This window comes from Myotis yumanensis, unplaced genomic scaffold (assembly GCF_028538775.1).
Source record: "Myotis yumanensis isolate MYYU_CA2020_CCGP unplaced genomic scaffold, mMyoYum1.0.hap1 SCAF_3, whole genome shotgun sequence".
Lineage (NCBI taxonomy): Eukaryota > Metazoa > Chordata > Mammalia > Chiroptera > Vespertilionidae > Myotis > Myotis yumanensis.
Window position 1 is genome coordinate 86,701,259 of NW_027223754.1, and position 22,699 is coordinate 86,723,957.

At 38.5% G+C, this 22,699-nt stretch overlaps 1 protein-coding gene across 5 annotated transcripts in view; it reads left to right on the forward strand.

Moving 5' to 3' along the window:
• The window catches only part of RB1 (RB transcriptional corepressor 1), a 203,191-nt gene that overhangs the window by 99,775 nt on the left and 80,717 nt on the right, over nucleotides 1-22,699 (forward strand). For all 5 annotated transcript variants that reach the window (XM_070409052.1, XM_070409054.1, XM_070409049.1 and 2 more), the window contains 5 exons: nucleotides 10,512-10,628; nucleotides 12,356-12,412; nucleotides 13,484-13,515; nucleotides 13,600-13,676; nucleotides 14,691-14,887. In XM_070409052.1, coding sequence (XP_070265153.1) covers nucleotides 10,512-10,628; nucleotides 12,356-12,412; nucleotides 13,484-13,515; nucleotides 13,600-13,676; nucleotides 14,691-14,887 — 480 coding nt within the window. The remainder of the gene's footprint in view (nucleotides 1-10,511; nucleotides 10,629-12,355; nucleotides 12,413-13,483; nucleotides 13,516-13,599; nucleotides 13,677-14,690; nucleotides 14,888-22,699) is intronic.

Consider the following 22,699-nt stretch of genomic DNA (forward strand, 5'->3'; position numbering starts at 1 on the left):
TGCTGTTCTTATGCCAGTACCAGGCTGTTTTGATTACGGTGGCTTTGTAGTATAACGTGATATCTGGTATTGTAATCCCTCCAACTTTATTCTTCTTTCTCAACATTGCTACAGCTATACATGTTCCTTTTTGGTTCCATATAAATGTTTAGAGTATCTATTAGAGATCTGTGAAATATGCTGTTGATATTTTAATAGGGTTTGTATTGAATCTGTAGATTGCTTGGGTAGTATGGACATTGTAATGATATTAATTCTACCAGTCCATGAACATAGTATATTCTTCCACTTGTTTATATCATCCTCTATCTCTCTTTTCAATCTCCTGTAGTTTCCTGAGTACAAGTCTTCTACCTCCTCGGATAAATTTATTCCTAAGTATCTCAATTTTTGTTGTTGTTGCAATTGTAAATGGGATTATTTGTTTAGTTTCTCTTTCTGAGACATCATTATCTGTATACTAGAGGACCAGTGCATGAATTCGTGCATGGATGAGGTCTGGTGGCCTGGCCCCAAATGGGGCAGATCATGGCCGGGCCTGTCGGGAGGTGGGAGGAGGAGATGGTGGGAGGTTGTCCAGCCGGCCTGCCCCGGATTGGAGCCCAATCAAGGCTGGGCGGGTGGGGGAAAGGGGCTGTGGGCGGTTGGCTGGTGGGTCCCGCCCCTGATTAGGGTAGGGGGGCTGTGGGTGGTGGGCTGGCTGGCCCTGCCCCCAAATGGGGTGGTGGGGGCCTATTGGGGGTAGGGCCAGCCAGGGGGAGTGGCTGTAGGCAGTTGGCTGCTGGCCCTGCCCCTGATCAAGGTGGGGGGACCAATTTGAGGTGGGGCTGGGTGGGTGGTGGAGCTGCAGGAGGTTGGCTGGCCGGCTGAAACCACCCCTTATTGAGGTACAGGAGCGATCAGGGGTGGGGCCCGTTGGGGAGAGGGGCTGTGGGCCAATTGGGTGGTGATGACCCATCGGACAGGGCCATCCAGAGTGGAGGGCCCCGGGGTGTTGGCTGAATACCCTGCCCTCCTATCAGGGTGGGAGAGGCTGATCAGGGGCAGGGCTGGCTAGGGAGAGGGGACGCGGGAGGTTGGCTGGCTGGCTGCACCTCCTGATCGGGCCGGTTGCCTGTCTGCAGTGTGTGTCATAGCAACCAGTCATTCTGGTCGTTTCGGCAGTCCAGTCACTGGCTTTTTATATATATCCTATCTAATAGTAGACAAACATGGTAATTAACTGTACCTCCGACACACTTCCCATTGGCTAATCAGGGCGATATGCAAATTAACTGCCAACCAAGATGGCAGCCGGCAGCCAGGCAGCTGAAGTGAACAGGAGGCTTGCTTGCTCCAGTGATGGAGGAAGCCAAGGTTCCCCGCCTGCCGCTGCTGGCCTCTGAGCTGCACTCTAAGAAACAGTGCTGCAATTATAGAAGTTAAACAAACCCCAGAAACCTGCTTTCAGCCAGTCGGGCCTCAGAGCTGGAGCTGCAACAGTGTTTCAATTATAGAAGCCAAACAAACCCAGATACCTGCTTTCAGTAGCCGAGGTCTCAGAGCTGGAGCCGAGCTTCAGAGCTAAAGCCAGCTCTCAGTTCCAGTGACAGCCATAGAAGGTAAATAAATCCCAGAATAAAAAAGAAAAGAAAAAAAGGAGAGGTTGGGAGCTTCAGTCACCCGCCAGCCTGAAAAAGGCCCTCAGCCCCTCACCCAGACTGGCCAGGCACCCCAGTGGGGACCCCCACCCTGAAGGGGGTGTGACCAGCTGCAAACAGCCATCATCCCCTCATCCAGGCTGGCCAGGCACCCAAGCAGGACCCCCACCCTGATCCGGGACACCCTTCAGGGCAAACCAGCCGGCCCCCACCCGTGCACCAGGCCTCTATCCTATATAGTAAAAGGGTAATATGCAAACTGACCCTAACAGCAGAACGACTGGGAATGACTGGTCACTATGACACACACTGACCACCAGGGGGCAGACGCTCAATGCAGGAGCTGCCCTCTGGTGGTCAGGGCGCTCTCACATGGGAGGAGCTCTGCTCAGCCACAAGTCAGGCTGATGGCTGCCAGTACAGTCGTGGTGGTGGGAGCCTCTTCTGCCTCCTCAGGAGCGCTAAGGATGTCCAACTGCAGTTTAGGCCTGCTCCCCGCTGGCAAGTAGACATCCCCCGAGGGCTGCCGGGCTACCAGAGGGATGTCTGATTGCCATCTTAGGCCCAATCCCCCGGGGAGCAGGCCTCAGCCAGCAAGTGGTCATCCCCTGAGGAGTCCCAGACTGCGAGAGGGCACAGGCCAGGCTGAGGGACCCACCCTCCCCCCCGAGTGCACAAATTTTTGTGCACCGGACCTCTAGTATAGATATAAAAAGCCAGCGACCATAATGCCATAACGACCATAATGACTGGCCGCTATGACGCCCACTCCCACCAGCGAACCAGCCCGATAGGGGGGTGGGGCCAGCCAGCCAACCCCCACGCAGCCCTTTCTCCTGGCCGGCCCCATCCCCGATCATACTGCCTCATTCCAATCGGCCCTCAGCTCCTTCCCCCAGCTGGCCCCGCCCTTGATTGTCCCCCCCACCCCAATATGGGGCAGGGCCAGCTGGGCAACCACCTGTGGCCCCTCCCCCCTGTCAACACCACTGCTGATTGGCCCCCACCACCCCAATCAGCCTGCAGTCCCTCCTCCCAGCCAGCTCTGCCCCTGATCGGTCCCCCCACTCTGATCAGGGCCAGGGCCAGCCGGCCAACCACCCATGGCCCCTCCCCCAGGCCGCTGGCCCCTGATTGGGCCCCCCAACCTTATGCAGGGGTGAGGACTGCTGGTCCATCGCCCACAGCCCCTCCCCATGGCCGGCCCCACTTCCAATCAGCCCTCACCACCCCGATTGGCACATGGCCCCTCCCCCCAGCCAGCTCTGCCCCCGATCGGCTCCCCCACCGGCCCACCACCCATAGCTCCTCCCCACAGCAGGCCCTGCCCCCAATTGGTCCCCCCACCCCAATTGAGGGCGGGGCCTGCCAGCCAATCACCCACAGCCCCTCCCCCCAGCCAGCCCTGCTGGGGTCCAATCCCAGCAGGTCCAGGGGTCCCCAAAGGTGTGGACGGAGTTGGCGAAGAAGGAATGACACGAAGACAGCCTTCAGTTGGTCAGCAGCCTAGTCAGGACCTATAGCCAGGATCTCCAGCCAAAGTTCTGGTCGGAGTTCTGGTTAGGAACTGATGAGGATCTGACGTTTATTGTCTTATTACATCCGTATTTATACCAGCCGATTTTAATCCTGTCAATTTCTATTACAAGGGTTAAGGTGTTTCTCATCTCCATTCCAGGGAGTAAAGACCATGTAGCTTAACTACCCGCCTGGCACTTAATTAAGGGGTTGTATCCCCTCCCTAACCTCAGGGAAAGATCCCCACCTGGGGAAACAACCTTTCTCAGAGAGGTGACCTTGGTTAAAACACATGGCGCTAAAGGGAGCAAACATATTAAAAACAATATGCTATATATGCCAGGTCCATTGAAACATATGCTGTGTAGATGTTTCTTTCCTGCAGCGACTGTGTCAAGCAGCAAGGATGGACCGGCTTCCGGCACAGCCCAGCCCTGATCAGGCCCTGATTGGGGTGGGATGGCCAGCCAACCTCCCACCATCTTCTACTCCCAACAGGCCCTGCCCTGATCTGCCCCTATTGGGGCTGGGCTGACCAGACCCCACCCGTGTACAAATTCGTACACTGGGCCTCTAGTTGATATATAAAAATGCCATTGATTTTCAGGTGTTAATTTTGTATCCTGCTACATTGCTGAATTCATTTAGTAAATCCAGTAGTTTTTTGGTGGAGTCTTTAGGGTTTTCTATGTACAATGTCATGTCATCTGCAAATGATGAGAATTTTGCTTCCTCCTTTCCAATTTGGATGCTGTTTGTTTTCTTCTTGTCTGATCACTGTGGCTAGGATTTCATTACTATGTTGAATAAAAGTGGTGAAAGTAGGCATCCTTGTGTTGTTCCCGTTCCTAGGGAAAATGGTTTTAGTTTTTGCCCATTGTGTATGATGTTAGCTGTAGGTTTGTCATATGTGGCCTTTATTACGTTGAAGAATGATCCCTCTATGCCACTTTGCTGAGAGTTTTTATGAAAAATGGGTGTTGGATTTTGTTGAATGCTTTTTCTATGGCTGTTGATATGATCATGTGGTTTTTGTCTTTCAGTTTCTTTATGTCATGTATCATGTTTATTGATTTGCAAATATTGCACCAACCTTGCATCCCTGAAATAATTCCCACTTGGTCATGGTGTATGGTCTTTTTAATATATTGTAGGATCCTATTTGCTAATATTTTGTTGAGGATTTTAGCATCTATGTTCATCAGATTTATTGGCCTATATTTCTCTTTTTTTGTAGTGTCTTTATCTAGTTTTGAAATTAGGATAAAGCTGACCTCATAAAAAGAGCTTGGAAGTGTTCCTTCCTCTTTGATTTTTTAAAATAGTTTGAGGAGGATTATTATTAGTTCTTCTTCATTCCCTGTGAAGCAATCCAGACCAGGGGTTTTGTTTGCTGGAAGTTTTTATTTTTTTATTACTGCTTTAATTTCATCAGTTGTTATTGGCCTATTCAGGTTTTCTGATTCTTTCTTATAATTTTAGAAGATTGTATTTTTCTAGGATTATTTCCATTTTATCCACATTGTCCAGCTTATAGGCATATCTTTTGTATTTCTGTGGTGTCAGTTGTTACTTTACCACTTTCATTTCTGATATTATTTATTTGAGTCCTCTCTGTTTCTTGATGAGTCTACTTAAAGGTTCATCAATCTTGCTTATCTTTTTAGAGAACCAGCTCTTGGTTTCAGTGATCTTTTATATTGATTTTTTAGTCTCTATGTCATTTATTTCTGCTCTAATATTTATTATTTCCTTCTACTTATTCTGGGCTTCTCTTGTTCTCTTTCTAAATCTTTAAGTTGTAGGGTGAAATAGTTTATTAGGCATTTTTCTTGTTTGGTTTTTTTTTACGTAGCCATGTAGTGAAACTTCCTTCTCAGGACTACTTTTCCTGTGTCCCAGAGATTTCGGTTTTTGTCTGTTCATTTTCATTTGTTTCCAGGAAGTTTTGTTATTTCTTGATTTCATTGGTAACCCATTCATTGTTTAATAACATGCTAGTTAGCCTCCAGGTATTTGAATGATTTTTAGTATTTTTATTGATTTCTAATTTGATTCTATTGTGACCTAAGAAGATGCTTGATATGATTTCAATCTTCGTGAACTTGTAGAGACTTATTTTGTGTCCTAAAATGTGGTCTCTCTTTGTTAATGACCCAGGCACACTTAAGAAGAATGTATATTCTGCAGCTTTGGGTTGAAATGTTCTATAAATATCAGTTAAATCCATTTGATCCAGTGTGTCCTTTAGAGTCACTGTTTCCTTGTTAATTTTTTGTCTGGAAGATCTATCTAGTGAAGTCAGTGGGGATGTTAAAGTCCCCTACTATGACTGTATTGTTGTATTGTTGTTGATCTCTCCCTTAAAGTTCTCCAGAAGTTTTTTTCTTTTCTTTTTTTTTTTTTTTTTTTTTTTTTTTTACATATTTAGGTGCTGTTATGTTGGGTACATATATGTTTACCAGGGTTATGTCCTCTTGTTGGATCGATCCCTATAGTATTATTAGTGACTTTTATTGTCTCTTGTGATGGCTTTCATTTTGAAGTCCATTTTGTCAGATGTGAATATTGCTACCCTAGATTTTTTGTTTGTTTGTTTTTATTTGCATGGAAAATTTGTTCCCATTTCTTCATTCTCATCCTTTGTGAACATTTTGTTCTGAGGTGGGTCTCTTGTAGAGAGCATATACTTGGGTCATGTTTTTGTATTCATTCAGTAACCCTATGTCTTTTGATTGGATCATTTAATCCATTTATATTTAAGGTTGTTATTGGTAGGTTCTTATTTATTGGCATTTTAATAGTTTATTACTATGTTTCTCTCTGTATTTCTTCTTCTCATTACTGCAGTTCTTTAGCATTTCTTGCAGTGCTGGTTTGGTAGTGATAAACTCCTTTAGCCTTTTGTTGTCTGGGAACCTCTTTGTTTCATCATCTACTTTGAATGATAGTCTTGCTGGATATAGTAATCATGGTTTCAGATCCTTGCTTTTAGTTCATGCCATTCCCTTCTGGCCCATAGAGTTTTTGATGAGAAATCAGCTGACAGCCTTATGGGAGCTTCTTGGTAGGTAACAAATTGCTTTTCTCTTGCTTCCTTTAAGATTCTCTCATTGTCTTTAATTTTTGGCACTTTAATTATGATGTGTCTATGTGTGGGCCTGTGTAGGTTCTTGCTTGGGACTCTCAGTTCGTCCTGAACTTGTGTGACATTTTCCTTCACCAGGTTAGGGAAGTTTTCTGCCATTATTTTTTTCAAATAGTTTCTCTATCCCTTGCTCACTTTCTTATCCTTCTGTTCTCCTATGATGTAAATATTGTTATGTTTCATGCTGTCCCTCAGCTCCCTTAAGCTGTCCACCTGTTTTTTCTTTTTTTTCTTTTTGGTTCTCTGAGTGAATGATTTTTTTCTACCATGTTTTCTAATTCACTAATCCCATACTCGGCTTCCACTAATCTGTTTTGTATTCTCTCCTATGTCTTCTTTATTAGTGCTATGTCATTCCTCATTTATGACTTTTTTCATAGTTACTATATCTTTTCTCATGCTCTTGAGCATCCTTGCCATCATTATTCAAAACTCTATATCTGATAAATTTCTTATCTCTGTTTCATTTAACTCTTCTGGAGAATTCTCTTGTTCTTTCATTTGGGCTTGATTTTTTCTGTCCTGATTTTGGCTGTCTGTCTGGGTTTGTGTCATGAGTTAGATCTACTACCACTCCCAATCTCTATTGCAGGACAATGTCAGATTCTGTTTGTGCCTGGCCCTGGGTACGCTCTTTGGAACTATTAGCAATTCATAGCTTGTGGCTCCCTCTGCTGGGGCTTGGTGCCTTTGGAAAGGACAAAAATGTGCACCAAGGTCTGCTTTTCCTAGCCCTAGGCCAGAAGAGGATCAAGCAAAGACTCAAAGCCTACAGAGATCCACCTCTGCCTATAGCCTAATTGTTATTTAGTCTTGATTAGCCTCAGGCTTTGGACCACAGGGAGGTGCAAGAGGTTTTCCAATATGGTGGGGCAATTTCTTCTTCCTGCAGGCTGAATGTTATTCTCTTAATGGGCCTCAGAAATTTCACAATCTCTTAATGCACTCCAGCAATTCCACAGTGTGGGGCAGGGGGGTTTTCCAATAGGGTGGGTCAGTTATCCCACCCCCACCCCCCAGGCAAAAGCTGTCTGGATGGTAAAGTTCTTCAGAGAAAGATGTCCTCTAAAGCGTGAGGGAATGAATCAGTACAGGAAACCAGGGTAGATGACCTCCAAGCTCCAATCCCAGAGCCCCCAACCCTGGACTCTCCTCACACAGCTCCAGTTCACTCTCCCATCCTTCTGCCAGAGCCCAAGGAGAGTGGCTGCATACGAAATTTTGTGTGTTGGCCCTTTACGTGGGTGCCTGTATTTCCAGCTGGCCACCCTGGCAGATAGCAAACCAGCCAGACGTTGTGTGGGCACCTTTCTCAGTTCTGCTACTCTGAGCTGGAGGACTAGATTGGGGTTTAGACCCCAGAGTTCTCAGTGGGAAGCCCCCCATTGCTGAGATATCCCTCCGGAACTTCAGCTGCTGTCTGTGGGAGCCTGGCCAGCCCTTTAGTGCCTCTACACTTCCTACCAGTCTCGGTGTGGTCTTCACTTTCCATCCTTGGTTATGATGATTCTCTCCAGCTAGTCTTCATTTGATTATTTAGGATGGTTTTTCTGTATTTTAGTTGAAATTTCAGTTTAGTCCTGGGAATATGTTAGTATAGCTTCCACTTACACTGCCATTTTGGACTCTCCTAAAAGCACAATTTTAAATTAGGAAATGAAACCAAGCTCAAATCTTAGTTTCATTTTATCAGTTGATTTTTTTGGGCATAACATACATTCTAATGTAACTCCTAATTGATGATAATTTATGAGAGCATATGAGGCTCTTTTTTGTTTTTGGTAATTGTTTCAATTTTTTTAGTAAGGTTAATAGATACATAATAACACTGTTAGTTTCAAGTATACAAAATTTTTGTTTTTGAGATAGAGACTTTTAAGACCTATTCTCTTAGCAATTTTCATATACGCAATGTAATATTGTTAACTATAGTGACCATGCTATACAGCAGGGTTGGGGAACTGGTTTTCTGCCATTTGGATATTCATAACATCATTCACAGGCCATACAAAATATCAACTTAAGCCCTAGCTGGTTTGGCTTAGTGGATAGAGCGTCGGCCTGTGGACTGAAGGGTACTGGATTCAATTCTGATCAAGGGCGCATGCCTGGGTTGCGGGCTCGATCCCCAGTAGGGGGCATGCATTCTCTCTCATCATTGATGTTTCTATCTTATCTCTCCCTCTCCCTTCCTCTCTGAAATCAATAAAAATATATTTAAAAAGTATATATCAACTTAAAATTTAGCCTACTATATTTGGTCATTTAATTAATTCACCCCTGATGCCTTAGCAGGGCCAGACCAGATGATTTTTGGGCGTTTTATGGCCCGCAAGCCCAGTGTGCCTCACCCCTGCTGTACATTATATCCCCATGACTTATTTATTTTATACCTGGAAGTTTATACCATTGACCTCCTTCATCCATTTTGTTCACCCCACAACCACTATCTATTCTCTGTATCTATGAGCTTATATTTTTTGTTTTATTTATTTTTAATATTATGTATATAAATGGGGTCATAGGGTATTTGTCTTTCTGTTTGACTTGTTTCACTCAGCATAATGCCCTTAATATCCATCCATTTTGTTGCACATGGCAAAATTTCCTTTTTTATGGCTGAATATTATTCCATTGTGTGTGTATATGTGTGTGTGTGTGTGTGTGTGTATATACACACATATATATATTCATATATGTATATATATATATATATATATATATGAATTATATATACCTGTGTATAAATATAGGGCATCACTAAAATATGTATACACATTTTAACAGCTGATAGCTCAATTTTGAAAATGAGTTGTATTTTAATAAACACTGTCTTTATAATTATTCAAAATGTGCATATACATTTTTGGGGACATCCTATATATACACATATACCCCTTTTTTTGCTTTATTCATTTAGCCATCAATGAACACTTAGATTGTTTCCATATTTTGGCTATTGTAAATAATGCTACAATGGTCATGGGGTGCAGACATCTTTTTGTGTCAGTGTTTTTGTTTTCTTTAGATAAATACCAAGTGGGATTGCTGGATATTATGATAGTTCTATTTTTAGTTTTTTTGAGAAATTTCCATTCTATTTTCCATAGTGACTACACCAATTTACATTTCCACCAACAGTACATAAGTGCTTCTTTTCCTCTACATCCTCATCAACACTTGTTATTTTTTATCTTTTTTATCATAGTCATTCTAACAGGTATGAGGTTATATCTCATCGTGGATTTTGATTGGCATTTCTCTGATGATTAGCAACATTAAGCAACATTTTATGTACCTGTTAGCCATCTGTATGTCCTCTTTGGAAAAATGACTATTTAGGTCTTCTCATCTTTTTAAACATATTTGTAATACAATTTTATTTTTTAATTAAACTTATTGGAGGTGACATTGATTAATAAGATTATATAGGTTCAAGTGTACAGTTCTGTGATACATCATCTGTATATACTGTATTGTGTGTTCACCACCCAAAGTCAAACCTTCTTCCATCACCATATATTTGACCCCTTTTACTGTTTACCCCTCCCACTTCTCTTCCCTCAGATTACCACTATACTGTTGTCTTTGACTATAACTTTTTGCTTGTTTGTTTATCTTGTTTTTTCATGTGTTATTTTCAGTTTTATATCCCTCATATGGATGAAATCACATTATTCTTAACTTTTTCTTTCTGACTTATTTCCCTTAGCGTGATATTCCCAAGATCCACCCGTGTTGTCACAAATGGCAGTATTTCATTTTTTCTCATGGCTGAGTAGTATTCCATTGTATATATGTACCACACCTTCTTTATCCAATCATCTATCGAAGGACACTGGTTGTTTTCATGTCTTGGCCACTATGAATAATGCTGCAATCACCATAGGGGTACATATATCTTTGTGAATAAATGTATTCAAATTTTTCGGGTAGCTACCCAGACAAGGGGTTTCTGGGTCATATGGTAACTCTATTCTTAATTTTTGGGAACCTCCATACACTTTTCCATAGTGATTCCCACCAGCAGTGAATCTCTCCAACACTTGTTATTACTTGTCTTATTGATAATAGCCATTCTAATAGGTGTGAGGTGGTATCTCATTGTAATTTTAATTTGTATTTCCCTAATTGCTAGTGAAGTATAGACAATATGTTAATTTTGATTAAAAAGTATTCTCAATATTTCTGTTTTTCTTCTTAAGAACTGCACAGTGAATCCAATGGAAAGTATCCTGAAAAGAGTACAGGATATTGGATACATATTTAAAGAGAAGTTTGCTAAAGCTGTGGGACAGGGATGTATAGAAATTGGATCACAGGTAACTATAATATTGATTACTGTTGTTCTATTTCAAATGCAACATCTGTTCAAACTGTATAAGTATTATTATGGTATTTGTCCAATAGTATAAAATACTGACACATACTATATCTCCGCTGCTCATCTATGCTGCTATTATGGAAAACTTTATGGGAAAATACCCTTTACTCCTATAAAAAACAAAAGTAAACATGCAGAAAATTTTAGAAAAAGTATAGATATTTTAAAAAAATCAAGGAAGAAAAAGGTTTTTTAAAAATCTTTGATACTATTAAATACTATTGCACATGCTTTGACTTCTACATTTAGGAATAGTTCTGTATGCATATACTTATATGGGATGGGATTATATTGTACTTGCCATTTATCAGTAATATTTTTAATACTATTATTATTTCAGAAAATTTAAAACTAATATGTTGGATAAGAGTATGGGCTCTGGATCAGAACCATCTGGTTCTACCATTATAATCAGTCACTTAACTTCTCTGAAAATCAGGTGTGTTTTTTGTTGTTTTATAAAAAATATTTTTTATTAATTTTAGAGAGGAAGGGAGAGGGAGAGAGAGATAGAAACATCAATGATGAGAGAGACTCATTGATCGGCTGCCTCCTGCACATCCCATACTGGGAATTAAGCCTGCAACCTGGGCATGTGCCCTGACCGGGATTCAAACTGTGACCTCCTGGTTCATAGGTCGATGCTCAACCACTGAGTTACACTGGCTGGACTGAAAATCAGGTTGTTTATTTACTGTGCTTCATTGTGACATTAATGAGGTAATACATAAAGATATATATGAAGACTGTATTCTACTATACACATTTATTTCAGTGTAGCGAGTTTATATTTCGATGCCATGAGTATTTTAAACAATTATATTTAATATTTAATTGAATTTATTGGGGATGACATCTACATAATAAAAACCCCAGTGTTCATAACGCCTTAACAAACCAAGACTGGTCACCAGGAGGTGACTTGACGCTGCATCGCACGACACACCGGGTCTGGGTCTCACGTGATTTTGCGCGCTGGGCCCCTAGTTGTTTAATAAAATGATATAGGTTTCAGGGGATAATTCTATAATACATCATCTGTATATTGTGTGTTCACCACCCAAGTCAAGTCTCCTTCCATTACCATTTATCCCCCCTTTACACTCTCCTACCTGCAAAGTTCTTTTGTTTGTATATGAAATTTATGCTCATAATTTGAAATGAAGCAATATGGCTTGTGTGTGAGTGTGTATCTCTCAAATTTGATTATTCTTTGAGCTAATGGGAACTAGTTTTTAGGTTAAAATTTTTTGCTGATAAGATCAGTGAAATTTGATTTTTGCCTTTGCCAATTTTATGGACAGAGTCTATTTTGTCATCCTGGACAGCTATCTTGAAAATACATGGTCTAGGTCACAAAAAGTATTACATTAGTATGTAAAAATAGTACTAGGCACATAACATTTTATATATATAATCTGTTGAATGATATAGACTGAAGTGGTATGAATGAAAACACAGACCTCCCTCTTGATAATTTATTGGGAATGTTAGCTATCATTTATATTTAAGTGTTGAGTTTTAGACAAGCTACCTTTCCTAATCTCTTGGTAGTCATATTCCTAAGAAGGTTCAGAAATGTGTTTCAAGAAAAATTTTAAAAAGATTAATAATTGTTGTAATTTTCTAAAGTAGTGAGATATAATTATTTTTCTTTATTTATAGCGATACAAACTTGGAGTTCGGTTGTATTACCGAGTAATGGAATCCATGCTTAAATCAGTAAGTTAAAAAGAAAATAATAGAAAAAAATTTCAATGTCAACGTAAAAACAGTTTCAGTTAAACATTTTTTTAAAATTTATTTTTGTTGAAAGTATTACAGCAGCGGTTCTCAACCTGTGGGTCGTGACCCCTTTGACGGTCGGTCGAACGACCCTTTCACAAGGGTCGCCTAAGACCATCCTGCATATCAGATATTTACATTACGATTCATAACAGTAGCAACATTAAAGTTATGAAGTAGCAACGAAAATAATTTTATGGTTGGGGCACAACATGAGGAACTGTATTTAAAGGGCCAGAAGGTTGAGAACCACTGTATTACAGATATCCCCTTTCCCCCCACTGTTGACCCCCACTCCACCCAGCTCCTGCCCCCTCCCCAGGCCTTTACCACACTATTGTATGTGTCCATGGGTTATGCATATCCTATATAATAAAAGCCTAATATGCTAAGTGTCCAGTTGTTCGTTCAACCAATCAAAGCGTAATATGCTAATGATATGTTAAGGCCGCTCAACCACTCATTCTGGTATGCACTGACCACCAGGGGCCAGTCGGCCTGTCAACCAGTCACTATGATGTGCACTGACCACCAGGGGTAGTCTCTCCTACTGGTAGGTGAGCTTGCTGCTGGGGTCTGGCTGATTGGGACTGAGTGAGATGGGCCCGACACACCCTGGCCAACCTCCCGTGTCCCTCTCCAGCCCCGATTGTGCACCGGTGGGGTCCCTCAGCCTGCCCTGCACCCTCTCACAATCGAGGACCCCTTGGGAGGAGGTCTGAGAGCTGGTTTCGGCCCAATCCCACAGGTCAGGCCGAGGGAGACCACTGGTGCATGAATTCGTGCACCGGGACTAGTATTTATATAAGTTCTGTAGTTAATCTCATCCCATGTCCCTGCCTCCTTTAGATTCCTCAGTCTGTTGCATGCTTCCATGTCTCTGGATCTATTTTGTTTGTCAGTTTATTTTGTTCATTAGATTCCACATATAAGTGAGATCATGTGATACTTGTCTTTCTCTGACTGGCTTGTTTTGCTTAGCATAATACTTTTTTTTATGTGTTTTAGGAAGAAGAACGATTATCCATCCAAAATTTTAGGTAAAATTTTTTAGCTTTAGTAAAAAAAATTTTTTTTAAATAGAAGTAAGTGTTTTTTAAAATCACTTTATTTTTTTCTTTTAGCAACCTTCTGAATGACAACATCTTTCATATGTCTTTGTTGGCATGCGCTCTTGAAGTTGTAATGGCTACATATAGCAGTAAGTTAAATTTTAGTAAATAAACATTTTAGTTTAATTTAAAGTTAAAAAAACTTATTGAAAGTGTGGTGTGTTTTTGGGGGGGGGGAGATGGATGTCGTTAAGGTGAAGAAATGCATATTTTAAATCAGTATAGACTGAAGAATGTAATTGGTCACAGTAAGCCATTTATTTAGTTGGCTTATATTCTGAATTATTTCAGGTCATATTGGGAATGGTATTTCAGTGGGCTCCTATTTTGGGCTATTCTGAATCTAGGAAATGTACCTATTGAAATCCCTTCAAATACTTATGAGATTGTAAAATGCTAAGAGTACTAAGGAGCTGCATCCACTGATAGGAAGCACTGCTATAGATACTATGACCATGTAACCAAAGGTTGGAGCTAGAATCCACCAGATAATCAGAAAGAAAGAGGCCACTGATAGTGTTTTTTAAAAAATATATAATTTTAAACCTGTATTATTTTGCAGATAAGGTTGTAAATGTTAAAAAATACTTCCTTCGCAAAAACAAAAGATTCATCTAAGGAAACAAGTACACAATAAAAGAGAAACTTAAATTTGTAAACAAATATGGAAAACTGTGAATCCTCATTAATAACCAAGAAATGCACATTTAAAAGAAATAACATTTTCTAAGCAATTAGCAAAATCTTAAAGAATCCTTTCTTTCCCCCAACCAAGTATTAATGAGACAGTTAAAATGGGTATGTTAATGCATTGCTAGATTAGATATTAAACCTGTCCCTGATATAAGTTTGGGACACTTAAACCTTTGAAAATTTGATATAAGCTAGGAACATCATATATGCACATATACTCAAAATTTCAAAAACTATACCCTGGGAGTCTTTGGGCTCCAAAATAAAAATTATGTTCTAAATAAAATTTTTTATTTAGCCTTTTATAGTGTTTTTTAATTTTTTGTTTGATAAAACCTTCCAGCCTAAAAGTAAGTAGTTTAAGGCTTAACATTTCATACCTAAGTTACATTTTTTTCTTTCATTTTTAGGAAGTACATCTCAGAATCTTGATACTGGAACAGATTTGTCCTTCCCATGGATTCTGAATGTACTTAATTTAAAAGCTTTTGATTTTTACAAAGTGATTGAAAGTTTTATCAAAGAAGAAGCCAACTTGACCAGAGAAATGATAAAACATTTAGAGCGATGTGAACATCGAATCATGGAATCCCTTGCATGGCTCTCAGTAAGTAACTAGCTAAAATAAAGATATTTATGTGAATTTGGCATATCTCTTAGAGATATTAATTAAACTTTATCTCAAGAGCAAATATACAATTTAATGAATAATGTGATTTCAGTGTATAGCCCAAGAATCAAGTGGAATATTAGAATTGAGTTTTCTTTTATTTGAACTCCTTTGACCATCAGATATATTGATTTATTTAGGAAAAGCTTTTTTTAAAGCATGGCACTTTAAAACAAAGCTGAATTCTTTAAAGTATGGAAGCAATTTATTTAAAACAGAGGTGTCATGTTTGAAAATTTAAACATCTGCTCTTAAATTTCAACAAAATGATAAAAATTTTTAGATTATCCTATTTAGATGATTTAAAAGTAGTTTTTTAATTCAATTTAGTTGAATTTTTTCTATTGTTAAAAATAGTTATAAAATCTACACTATTCTTAAGTCATCATTACTGTTTTTATAGCATTATAGATAAGGCACAAATCATATTCTCTATGTATTCTATTTATAATATAAACTATTAAGGTTTTGTGGCATTTTTAATGTAGTAGTAGTAAAATACTTGAAGTTCTTCTATTATGTTCTTTAAATCTGCATAGTTGAGTAAAACTTTGTGAAACGTCAGATTTATAGATTAATATAGAATTGTTTTTTTGAAACTGTGTTGCATGCTAGTATATATATATTTTTATTTATACCAGCATATAGAAAGTACAATGAAAAAATTAAGACTTTAGTTACATTAGAATCCTAATCTGTACATGTAACCTTAATTTTAATTTTTTGACATTTTAAAAACTTAATGGCTAAGAGATAACTCCTTTCTTAGTGTTTGCTTATAGTATTACCATACAGACAGTGGATATAGAAAAGGAGGTGAGGAGGGCAAGTTGATAAAAAGATGTTATATTGCTATCCATTAAATTTAGTAACTCCTGACAGAGGAGCTTTCACTTTATAAGAAAAGGAACAGTTAGGAGAAAATTCAGAATCTGAGAAAATAAAAGTAGCAAAAATAAATAAAATAGAGAGTGCTTTTCACAGGCTGATATGCCATCTCCTTGTAGAAACTGAAATCAACACATTTACTATATCATCTCAAAGTGACTATTCTCATTTCTTTTAGAGAATTACTTTTAATTACATCAGTGCATATCTGCTATATGCCTTGCATTGGGATAAACATTGTAAGGATACAAAAAAGACGTGGATTTTGAAAATTGTGGAGGAAATAGTAGATATTTACTGTTTAAAAATTGCTTGTGCTGCCCTAGCCAGTTTTGCTCAGTGGATAGAATGTTCGGCCCCATGGATTGAAGGGTCCTGGGTTCGAGTTTGGTTAAAGGCATATACCTGGGTTGCAGGCTCAATCCCTGGCCCTGGTAGGGGCACGTGCAGGAGGCAACCAGTCGATGTGTTTTTCTCACATTGATGCTCCTCTCTCTCTGTCTCTTCCCTTCCCTTCCACTCTCTCTAAAAATCAATGGAAAAATATCCTCAGGTGAGGATTAATAACAATAAAAAATTGCTTGTGCTCAACCCTATTAGTACATTTTACAGTGTCCCAGGATTCTAAACAATATTCCTTTATTTTTTGGAGAAAAAGTGACATGCTTGAACACTCCATGTTACCAATGCCTAGATCTTAGAATCAGAGCAAATTTCCCTAGTCTTTGATTCTATATCACAAGAATTACTCATTAAACTATAGATTAATAATAACATATTTAAATGTATGTAGGGGAACATTAAGTGAGGTACTACTTGCCTTGCTCCCAATAATTTAATGGAAGAACATATTTGTAATTTTTATTACTTGATATTTATTTTTTTTTATTTTTCAATTACAGTTGACATTCAGTGTTATATTAGTTTTCGGTGTACAGACATTTATATAATTTACAAAGTGATCCCCTCAATTAGTCTAGTACCTATATTATACTATATATAGTTATTACAATATTATTGATTATATTCCCTATGCTGTACTTTACATGCCATATACTTTACATGCATTTTGTAACTACCATTTTGTACTTCTTAATCCCTTCACTTTTTCACCCAGCCTCCTAAGCCCCTTCCATCTGGAAACCATCAGTTTGTTCTCTGTATCTGTGAGTCTGTTTCTGTTTTGTTTGTTTGTTTATTTGGTTCTTCAGATTCCACATAAAAGTGGAATTTGTCTTTCTCTCTCTGATTTATTTCACTTACCGTAATGCCCTCAGATCCATCCATGTTGTCACAAATAGTAAGATTTCATTCTTTTTTATGACTAATATTCCATTGCATTATATGTACCATATCTTTATCCATTGGTCTTTTGATTGGAGCATTTAATCCATTTACATTTAAAGTAATTATTAATAGTATGTAGTTATTGCCATTTTATTAGTTGTTTTCTGATTGATTTTTAACTCTTCTGTATTCATTTCTTATTCTCTTGCTCACTTTTGTTGTATGTTGGTGGCTTTCTGTAGTGTTGTGTTTGTATTCCTTTCTCTTTATTTCTTGTATCTCTCTTGTAGATTTTGGGTTTTTAATTACCAGGTGCTCCATATATATCAAGTTATGTTGATAGTCTATATTAAGTTGATGTGCTTAAGTTTGAACACAGTCTGAAATAACTACCATTTTATGTCTTTGAAATTATTTTTTACTTATTTTCTCTGTATTTTTGTGTGTTTCCCTTAATTTACTATTGTAGTTACACATAGTCTTCCTACTTTGTTTTTTTAATCTTTGTATTAGCTTTCTTGTTGGTTAATGCATTGCTTTTATTATGTGTTTGCCTTTGTCAATGAGAAGTGTTTTTTTGTGATATTTTCTAATTCATATTTATTATTATTTTTTTCCTTCTTAAAGAGGTCCCTTTAACATTTCTTGTAATACCAGTCTGGTGGTGATGAACTCCTCCAGCTTTCTCTTGTCTGGGAAGATCTTTATCTCTCCTGTGATTCTATATGACAGATAGTGAGAGTAATCTTGGTTGTAGGTCCTTGCTTTACGTTACTTTGAATAATTTTGCCAGTCTCTTCTGGCCTGCAAAGTTTTTTTTGGGAAATCAGCTGACAGTCTTTTTATTTATTTTATTTTATATTTTTCTTTATTGATTAAGGTATTACATATGTGTCCTTATCCCCCTACTGCCCCCCCCCCCCAAACCCCCACTCATGCCCTCAGCCCCCTGGTGTCTGTGTCCATTGGTTAGGCTTATATGCAGGCATACAAGTCCTTTGGTTGATCTCTTCCCCTTACCTTCCCCCTCCCGTACCTTCCCTCTGAGGTCTGGCGGTCTGATAAATGCTTCTCTGTCTCTGGATCTGTTTTTGTTTATCACTTTATGTTGTTCATTATATTCCACAAATGAGTGAGAGCATGTGATATTTATCTTTCTCTGACTGACTTATTTCGCTTAGCATAATGCTCTCCAGTTCCATCCATGCTGTTGCAAATGGTAAGAATTCCTTCTTTTTTACAGCAGCATAGTATTCCATTGTGTAGATGTACCAAAGTTTTTTAACCCACTCATCTGCTGATGGGCGCTTAGGCTGTTTCCGAATCTTAGCTATGGTAAATTGTGCTGCTATGAACATAGGGGTGCATTTATTCTTTCTGATTGGTGTTTCTAGTTTATTGGGATATATTCCTAGAAGTGGGATCACTGGGTCAAATGGGAGTTCCATTTTTAGTTTTTTGAGGAAACTCCATACTGTTCTCTTCAGTGGCTGCAGCAGTCTGCATTCCCACCAGCAGTGCAGGAGGGTTCCTTTTTCTCCGCATCCTTGCCAGCACTTGTCATTTGTTGATGATAGCCAGTCTGACAGGTGTGAAATGGCACCACAATGTCCTTTTGATTTGCATCTCTCAGATGATTAGTGACTTTGAGCATGTTTTCATATGTCTCTTGGCCTTCCTTATGTCCTCTTTCGGAAAGTATCTATTTAGGACCATTTGTTTATTGGGATGTTTATCTTCCTTTTATTAAGTTGTATGAGTTCCCTGTAGATGTTGGAGATTAAACCGTTATCAGTGATAACGTTGGCAAATATGTTCTCTCATGCAGTGGGCTCTCTTGTTATTTTGTTGATGGTTTCTTTTGCTGTGCAGAAGCTTTTTATTTTGATGTAGTCCCATTTGTTTATTTTCTCTTTAGTTTCCATTGCCCTAGGAGCTGTATCGGTGAAGATATTGCTTCGGCATATGTCTGAGATTTTGCTGCCTGTGGATTCTCCTAATATTTTTATCGTTTTCCATCTTACATTTAAGTCCTTTATCAATTTTGAGTTTATTTTTGTGTATGGTATAAGTTGGTGGTCTAGTTTCATTTTTTTTGCATGTATCTGTCCAATTTTCCCAACACCATATATTGAGACTGTCTTGAATCCATTGTATGCTCTTGCCTCCTTTGTCAAGTATTAATTGAGCATAGTGGTTTGGGTCAATTTCTGGGTTCTCTGTTCTATTTCATTGGTCTATATGTCTGTTCTTGTGCCAGTACCAGGCAGTTTTAAGAACCGTGTCTTTGTAATACAGCTTGACATCTGGTATTGAGATCCCTCCTACTTTGTTCTTCCTTCTCAGGATTGTTGTAGCTACTGGGGGAATTTTTGGAGAGTTCGTTCTAGGTCTGTGAAATACACTATTGGTATTTTAATGGGGGGTGCATTGAATCTATAGCTTGCTTTGGGTAGTATGGACATTTTAATGATGTTGATTCTACCAGTCCATGAACACATATGTTCTTCCATCTGTTTATGTCTTCCTCTCTCTTTTTTTAGTATCCTGTAGTTTTCCTAGTATAGGTCTTTTACCTCCTTAGTTAAGTTTATTCATAGGTATCTTAATTATTTTGGTGCGATGGTAAATGGGATTGTTTTTTAAATCTCTCTTTCTGGAAGTTCACTATTGGTGTATAAAAATGCCATAGATTTCTTGGTGTTAATTTTGTATCCTGCTACATTGCCATATTCATTTATTAAGTCTAACAAATTTTTGATCGAGTCTTTATGGGTTTTCTATGTATAATATCATGTCATTTGCAAATAATGACAGTTTTACCTCTTCTTTTCCAATTTGGATACCTTTTTTTCTTCTTCTTGTCTAATTGCTATGGCTAGCACTTCCAGTACTATGTCGAACAGGAGTGGTGAAAGTGGGCATCCCTGTCTCTTTCCCGTTCTTAGGTGAAACGGTTTTAGTTTTTGCCCATTGAGTATGATGTTGGCTGTAGATTTGTCATATAAGGCTTTTATTATGTTTAGGTATGATCCCTCTTTTCCCATTTTGCTGAGGGTTTTTATCAAGAAATGGTGTTGAATATTGTCAAATGCTTTTTCTGCATTAATTGATATGACTATGTGATTTTTATCTCTCAATTTGTTTATGTGATGTATCACGTTTATTGATTTGTGGAGACTGTACCATCCTTGCAACCCCAGGATAAATCCTACTTGGTTATGGTGTATGACCTTTCTGATGTAATGCTGTATCTGATTTGCTAAAAATTTGTTGAGGATTTTGGCATCTATGTTCATGAGGGATATTGGCCTATAATTCTCTTTCATTGTGTTTTCTTTATCTGGTTTTGGTATGAGGGTGATGGTGGCTTCATAGAATGAGCTAGGAAGTGTTCCTTCCTCTTGAATTTTTTGGAATAGTAAGTAGGATAGGTTTTAGTTCTTCTTTGAATGTTTGGTAAAACTCCCTTGTGACGCCGTTTGGCTCCAGGCTTTTGTTTGCTGGAAGCTTTTTGATGACTGCTTCATTTTCCTCCATAGTTATTGGCTTATTGAGATTTTTAGATTCTTCCTGATTGAGTTTTGGAAGATTGTATTTTTCTAGGAATATGTCCATTTCCTCCAGGTTGTCTAGTTTGTTGGAGTAGAGTTTTCCATAGTATTTTTTAACAATCATTTGTATTTCTGTGAGGTCTGTTGTTATTTCACCTCTATCATTTCTGATTTAGTTTATTTGGTCCTCTCTCTTTGATTCTTGGTGAGCCTGGCTAGAGGTTCATCAATTTTGTTTATCCTTTCAAAGAATCAGCTCTTGGTTTCATTGATTTTATGTATTGTTTTTTTTTGGTCTCTATGTCATTTATTTCTGCTCTAATCTTTATTATCTCCTTCCTTCTGCTCACTCTGGGGTTTTCTTGTTGCTCTCTTTCTAATTCTTTGAGATGTAGAGTTAGATGATTTACTACCATTTTTTCTTGTTTTTTGAAATAGGCCTGTAGAACTATAAACTTCCCTCTCAGGGCTGCTTTCATTGTGTCCCATAGGTTTTGGATTGTTGTGTTTTCATTGTCATTAGTTTCCAGGATGTTTTTAATTTCTTCTTTGATCTCATTGGTAACCCAATCAATATTGAATAACATGCTATTCAGCTTCCAAGTGTTTGAGTATTTTGGGTTGTTTTTATTGTAGTTTATTTCTAATATTATGCCATTGTGGTCTGAGAAGATACTTGGTATGATTTCAATCTTCTTGAATTTGGGGAGACTTTGTTTGCAACCCAATGTGTGGTCTATCTTTGAAAATGTCCCATGTGCACTTGAGAAGAACGTATATTCTGTGGCTTTGGGGTGAAATGTTCTGAAGATGTCTATTAAGGCCATCTGATCTAGTGAGTCATTTAGGATTGCTGTTTCTTTGCTGACTTTTTGTCTAGAGGAATTATCCAGTGATGTCAGTGGGGTATTAAAGTCCCCTACTATGATCATATTGCTGTCAATGTCTACCTTGATATCTTCCAGGAGTTTTTTTTTATTTATTTGTGTGCTCTTGCATTGGGTGCATATATGTTTACCAGGTTTATATCTTCTTGTTGTATTGAACTCTTTAGTCTCATGAAATGGCCTTCCTTATCTCTTGGTATGGCCTTCACTTTGAGGTCTATTTTGTCAGATAGAAGTATTGCTACCCCACCTTTTTTTTCATTTCCATTTTCCTGAAAGATATTTTTCCATCCTTTCACTTTCAGTCCATGTGATTCCCTTGTTCTGAGATGGGTCTTTTATAGACAGCATATATATGGATCATGTTTTTTTTTTTATCCATTCAGCCACTTGATGTCTTTTGATTGAAGCATTTAATCCATTTATGTTTAAAGTTTTTATTGGTAGGTAGTTGTTTGTAGCCATTTTCATTTTTTGTGCCTGTGTTCCTTCCCCATTTTATTTCCTCTTTTTACACCAGTTTCTTTAGCATTTCTTGCTTTGCTGGCTTGGTAGTGATAAACTCCCTTAGCCTTTTTTTTTTTCTGTGGAGCTCCTTATTTCCCTGTCAATTTTGAATGATATCCTTGCTGTATAGAGTATCTTGGATTCAGTCCCTGGCTTTGCATCACTTTGTAAACTTCCTTCTTTCTTTTCTGGCCTGATGTGTTTCTGTTGAGAAATCATTTGATGATCTAATGCGAGATCCCTTGTACGTAACTTTCTGTCTCTCTCTTGCAGCCTTTAAGATTTTCTCTTTGTCTTGAACATTTGCCTTCATAATTACAATGTGTCTTGGTTTTGATCTTTTTGGGTTCATCTTATTTGGGAGTCTCTGTGCTTGTGTGACTTTTTTGTTCCCCACATCAGGGAAGTTTTCTGATATTATTTCTTCAAATAAGTTTTCTAACCCTTGTTCCTCTTCCTGTTATCCTGGTACCCCTATTATTCATATATTGCTTTGTTTCATGTTGTCCCAAAGCTCCCTTATGCTCTCCTGTCCTTTAATTTTTTCTCCAATTGCAGTTCATTTTCGGCATGTTTTGCTTCCCTGTCTTCTAATTCGCTAATTCGGTCCTCTGCTTCTCCTAGTC